We start from the raw sequence: 6,000 nt of genomic DNA, 5'->3' as shown, positions 1-6,000 counted from the left end.
TTTTTTTTTTTTTTTTTTTTTTTTGGTGTGTGTGTGTGTGTGTGCTGGGGCTTGAACCCATAGGTGCTTTACCTCTTAGTCACATCCTCCAGCCCTTTTTGTTTTTTGAGACAGGGTCTCACTAAGTTGCTTAGGGCCTTGCTAAATTGCTTGAGGCTGGCCTCCAACTTGTGATATTCCTGTCTCAGCCTCCCGAGTTGCTGGGATTACAGGCATGCACCACTGTGCCTGGCTACTCAGGGATTCTTAAAAGCTTAAATGTTTACATTTTAGGAGGGGGAAGGCATATGGTGTCTGGAACTAAGAAGTTTTAACCAGAAAGAAGGGGAGACCTCCTTCTCTGCACATTCTTTCCCTCCTTATTTAAAGCCATACCTCTAGGGCAGCCACAGGACAGCTGGATGCAAGGTACAGGTCCTGAGCCAGGTTGAAGTCATTCATAAACATGGCAAGATGTCCTGCCAAAAGATTGTGGTCCTCTATTCCCTGTAAAGAAAAGCAGTTTTGATAAGAAGAAATACAGAGGTTTAACTCCATTTTTAAAAAGACTGTGCTCAGTAGGAAGTGGCAATGTTCTATTTGCTTGTTTATGAGTTAGGTAACATTAACTTAAGGAAATAAAATATTTGAAGAAATAACATTTAAATCTTAATCTGATAATTCTCATAAAATGCTGTATACCTTTATTTCTTCTAGGGACATCACTATGCCGACGTTTCCAATTGCCCGATAAACCCGGATTGCAAACTCCACTTCCATGTGATGCAGGCAAGCTTTGGCCAAATCATTCCAGGCAGCATGATCATTCAGAATCTTGCATATGTCCCAAGCATCAGAAAACCTGGGATTTGAGTATACACACTTAATTGGAGAGCGCCACTGCCACCTATTTGGCAATTTACAGATTACATATCATCTATTATCATGTGCTAAATAAACTTTGCAAAACATTTTTTTAACCTATAATTGTCACTTGTTAATGAAAAAAATATATAAACTGTCTTTTTTTGTATGACAAATGTTTTCCCTTGCCTTTTTAAAAATTAATTTGAATCAACTCTCTGTAACCAGCCCTTCTGCCTCAATTAACTAATTCTTTTTTTTTTTTTGTACTTTTATTTCACACATAGATGAAAATTGTTTTTGTTTACACTTAAACCTAATAAAGTCCTATAAATTTAGAAGGGGAAAACGGGTCAGTAAACTGGCCAAAAGGATAAGCCCAATCTGCTTTTAGCTTTTGGTGTAAAGTCTGAGTGAAACAGGGTGACTTGGCAGTCTGCTCCTGTCTGGACTCTCTCTGGATGCTTCTGTGCTCCAAGAGTCAGCTGAGCAGCTGTGACTGAGACCCTGTGGCCCTTAAGCCTGAAATATTTACAATTTGGCCCATAGCAGAAAACGTTTGCTGATCTCTGGCTTAAAACATGAACACACATGCCAACTCAATTTCATAGAATCTGCCGCAGTGAAAACCTCACACGCACCCACCTACTCAGCCATCCACCTGCCCGCCTGTCCATTTTTCTATCCAGCACACATTTACTGAGCACCTCTGTGCTAAGTGCCAGGAACTGTGCTTAGAACCAAGATACAAGGTCAAACACACAGTCACTGCCCTTAGGGCAGCTATGACCCGGGAAGGAGGAAGAGACAGGAAAGTGAACAAATGAGCCCCACATGGTGCGACAGAGGGAACCAAGTGCTCTGGGTACGTGACTCTTTGTGCTGTTTGCACACATTCTATTATACCACCCCGACAACCTCACCCACTACAAATTGTTACTTCTCCTTTACTGATGAAGAAGTGAGCTTAGGCGCCTTAGGAGACTGGCTCAAGTCACACAGCGGTGGTAAGTAGTGAAGTGTTCTGAAGCACTAGAGGCACTTCATCCTGGCCCTGAGGCACATGCCACAAAACCCCCAGCTGGGACTTCATGGTGGGGGGGAGTCAGGGAAGGCTTCCTGGAGGAGATGGCTGCCTGGTGGCTAAAGAATGACGAGTTTTGTCCTTCAGAGATGGGGGAAGGGCATTCCAGGAAGAAGCATGAAAAATAATTAATTTAAGCTGCCAGTGGAACAGAGAGGGAGCTGAGTGTGCCATACTGGGATCCCTGAGGAATTTGGATTTTTTTTCCTAAAGACAATTGTAAGTCAACTGAATTTTTTTTTTTTTTTTTAATTTTACAGTTTAGTCAAGAGTCAGTCAGTCTCTCTCTTTCTTTCTCTCTTTTCATGCTTGGATTTGAACATGGGACCTTTGTGCATGCTAGGCAAGTGCTCTACCACTGAGCTACACAGCCATGCCCACTGAAAGATCTTGAACAGAGGAACGAGAGGATCCGATTCATATTTTTAAAACTGTGTGAAGGGGCTGGGGTGGTGGCTCAGTGGTAGAGCGCTTGCCTAGCATGCGTGAGGCACTGGGTTCGATTCTCAGCACCACATACAAATAAATAAAATAAAGGTCCATCAACAACTAAAAAAAGAAAAAAGAAAAGAAAACTGTGTGAAAACAGGACAGATCTTCATGAGGCTATCTGCAAAGAGACCAGTTAGCAAGTGGTCATATTATACATCGTTCCAAGTCAGTATCTGAATGAAGACATAGGAGAACGAGAGGAGAAGATGATCTTGAAGTCGAGGTGCTCGTGTGTGTGTGTGTGTGTGTGTGTGTGTATTGGACAAGTTGATCAAGACAGGGATGGGGGAAGAAGGACAGCTCGGTGTTAGGCAGGCAAGTCTGAGGAGCTTGTGGAGATCTGAAAGCAGTTGTAAACACAGGTTTAAGATGAAGACAGATTTTGACGTCAGCCTCACATGGACTGTATCGATGCTTTGGAAGTAGAGATGATTTGCTCAGGAGAAACAGAGTGAGAAGACAATAAAGGAGCTCATGGGGATGCTAAAAACAGCACCACTTCAGAGATGGTTAGAAGAAACAGAACCACCAAAGAATTCATGGTGGTCCCAAGACATAAAAGAAAACAGCAGGAAAAGGAAATCTTGAAGCAAGGCAAAGTCAGACTTCGTTATGATAAAGTCGATATTGTCGAAATAATTCAGTTTATTAGAATTTCATAACACCTGGGCTACATAGATCCTTAGAAACTTTTTTATTCTGAAGGGTTTTTCTTGTAAACAATACTTTTAGCTATAACATCCGATAGTGGTACTTCCTTGGAATTTATATATATTTTTCTATTCATTATTTTATCTGAGCCTCATAACAGCCTTGTGAAGTAAGCCAGTAGTGTTATACATATCTACGGAATTGGGTTTGACCTTGAAAAATCACAAAAGCACGTGAGAAGCTCCAAGCCAAGTGTCTGCAACCCTACCTTTTGAGCATTAAAGTCTGGGCCAACATTTGTCTCAGTTCGTTAGGCGACTTGTCTTTTAAACTGTGGAGGAAGCCGTGGGTGCTGAGGAAGATGCTGTTGATTTTTCCACTCTCTGTCTGGCAGGTCAGCTCACCATTGTACAACAGCAGAGGTTTATGAGAGAAGGGAACTTTGGTGCTACCAGCCAAAATAACCTTGGATCCTATATCATAAAGCAGACCTCTTAATGACAAAAGTGAATACTTAGCACAAACATCAGAAAGGAAGGTTTTGATTTCTTTGCAATGGAAATTGATTTACCAATGAACGTACAAAAAAGTGATTCAGTACCTTGTATGGTGTCCTTATGAAAGACATAAGTGTACACTTTATCGTCATCATAAGCAATAAATACGCCTTTATCCATTGGCCAGTTTTCCCAAAGAACACCTTTAATGGTTGGTGAGAAATCTGGAATCTCATAGGTAGCATCATTAACCTACAAAATAGGGTTTATAGAGTCACCCACGTCTGTGTTTAGATCATTATCATTTGCCTTGGCAGGAGCCTATCTACAGCCTTAACTGGCAGAGCTTCCCAACCCCCAACTAGACCCAAAGTTACTCCAACCACAGCAGGAAGGGAAGTTCCTCTTCCTAGTCCTATACCCCAGCAGACTTGGAAAAACCCCAGCTATTTGGCAAATCAAGGGTTTGATCTAAACTATGGGGAATTTATAGGAAACTACAAGTCTAAAAACAATGGCTTCAGGTTAAGAATAACATGTAGAAGCTGCTCAAGATGCAGAAGTTTACACCACAAACACACCTGTTTCCAGACGTGTGTGTATGTGTGTGTGTGTGTGCACGTGTGTGTTGTTGGTGATAGAACCCAGGGCCTCACCATGCTAGGCTATAACCCCAGGAACTTTTAAATAATAATGGGTAGTAAATAACACAGGTGTTAAGAAACAGAAGTTATTCATGCATGATTTGAAATTTACAAAAATTATACTGGGGATGCTTTATTTCAAAAATCTATAAATATAATACTATAATGACATAAACATTTAAAATCCACATAATTTCTGTGAACTTAAGCAGATAGGGTTACATACATCTTAAATGGAGAACCGTGTGTTCTTCCTAGTCCATCTTCTCTCAAAATGAGAATGATATTATGATTCTTCCAAATAATAACTGATACTACAGAGCTGTGTTATATGATATGATAGCTGCTATTATAATATCTGTAATGGGCCCATTTAAAATCAGAAGCTCCAAATTGTTTTTCTTATCCATTTCCTACTAATCTGTGCAAGCATTTCCTGCCCCCAGCTTTCTACAGTCCATCATCTCATGCTGAGAATGGGAGATGAAACCACCCCCAAAGCCCTGGTGAAAATCAGAAAACTGGAACTGCAATCTAACTCCGGCTAGCACAGCCTGGCTGAATCTATGTATGCATATTTCCTGGCTTTTTGTTCCTACCAATTGTGACATTTCTGTAGCACGAGGAAAGTAGATTAACTGTCTTCCTAGTTTGGGCCAAACTGGAATTAATTTTTCCTTTTTATATAGCTTTCTCTTTTCACTGATGTGGGCAGGCAACTAAACCCAGTTAGTCAGAACTCAAGTAGCCTCTAACCTGGGCCTAGATAACATATCCATCTAAAGCTATTGGGCACTCAAATGTGCCTAAACCAATCAACACATACTAGATCTCAAAGCAAAAAAGAAATGTAAAGCATCTCATTAATAATTTTATGTTTAGCTACATATTGAAATGATAATGTTAGGTTATATTAAATACATGAAAATTAAATTCATGTTTTGATCCCCTGCTTTGCAAAAAAAAATTCCATTTCTTTCTTTTTATCTTTTTAAAAAATCTGGCTAGTAGAAAATTAAAAATTCTCTATGTGGTTCACATTAAATTCCAATTTGACAGTACTACTAAAAGGTACTATATTATCTACTCATAATTATATACCTATATGTGTAAACTCATTTAATTGTAACATTATTCTCTCCAAGACAGGTACTGTAATTAGCCCCACTTTTCAAATGAGGAAACTCAGGCACAGAATAATCAGCCCAAAGTCACACAGCTAATTAGTTGAAGAGCCAGGGTTTGAACCCCAGCCTGCTCCAGAGTCTATGCTTCTAACCTCTAGGTTATACTGAGGCTCAGTTTATATGGATGAGCACAGTAGATGGAGGATACAGGATTTTTTTTTTTTTTAAGTGTAGCCATTTGTGTAGCACCTATTATATACAAAAACCTACACACATCATCCCATTTAGTTGTCATCCAATGACCCCACAGAGTGTTAGAACCATCTCCATCTAGAAATACAGGGAAACTGGGAATCCAATTACTCAGCTCTTTCACATAAATGATCAAGGAAAAGAGAACTATGAAAGGAGAACGATAAATGGCATCCACTTATTTATGGTTGTTCTTACTCTCCACCGGTTCCCTAGCAGTCATCGCCAGGCACTGACCTGACCTCCTGATAGACACCCCACTGGTCCTGCCACCTCCAGATACCCTGTCAAAGCAGTGGGTGAACCCATGGGGACGGCGTGGGGGGAGGCAGCTCTGATTGGCACCTGGTAACCAGGGGAACCTGTGCCAGTTAAGTGGAGGGAACAGGATGTTCTCTTCATGTTTATAT

At 40.5% G+C, this 6,000-nt stretch overlaps 2 protein-coding genes across 4 annotated transcripts in view; one reads left to right on the top strand and one right to left on the bottom strand.

Moving 5' to 3' along the window:
* Rfc1 (replication factor C subunit 1) overlaps positions 1-827 on the top strand; it is a 111,063-nt gene extending 110,236 nt beyond the window's left edge. The window contains exon 26 of the transcript XR_007341062.1: positions 697-827. The gene's annotated coding sequence lies outside the window, so the exon portion shown is untranslated. The remainder of the gene's footprint in view (positions 1-696) is intronic.
* Positions 1-6,000, bottom strand: part of Wdr19 (WD repeat domain 19) — a 73,509-nt gene that overhangs the window by 36,649 nt on the left and 30,860 nt on the right. For all 3 annotated transcript variants that reach the window (XM_015482040.2, XM_048784347.1, XM_048784348.1), the window contains 4 exons: positions 3,672-3,819; positions 3,339-3,543; positions 682-841; positions 376-486 (listed from right to left, as the gene is read on the bottom strand). In XM_015482040.2, the coding sequence (XP_015337526.1) occupies positions 376-486; positions 682-841; positions 3,339-3,543; positions 3,672-3,819 (624 nt within the window). The remainder of the gene's footprint in view (positions 1-375; positions 487-681; positions 842-3,338; positions 3,544-3,671; positions 3,820-6,000) is intronic.

Source organism: Marmota marmota, unplaced genomic scaffold, assembly GCF_001458135.2.
Source record: "Marmota marmota marmota unplaced genomic scaffold, marMar, whole genome shotgun sequence".
In the NCBI taxonomy this organism is placed as follows: domain Eukaryota; kingdom Metazoa; phylum Chordata; class Mammalia; order Rodentia; family Sciuridae; genus Marmota; species Marmota marmota.
The sequence above is the reverse complement of the archived record's forward strand: the minus strand, read 5'-3'. Positions and strand labels throughout refer to the sequence as shown.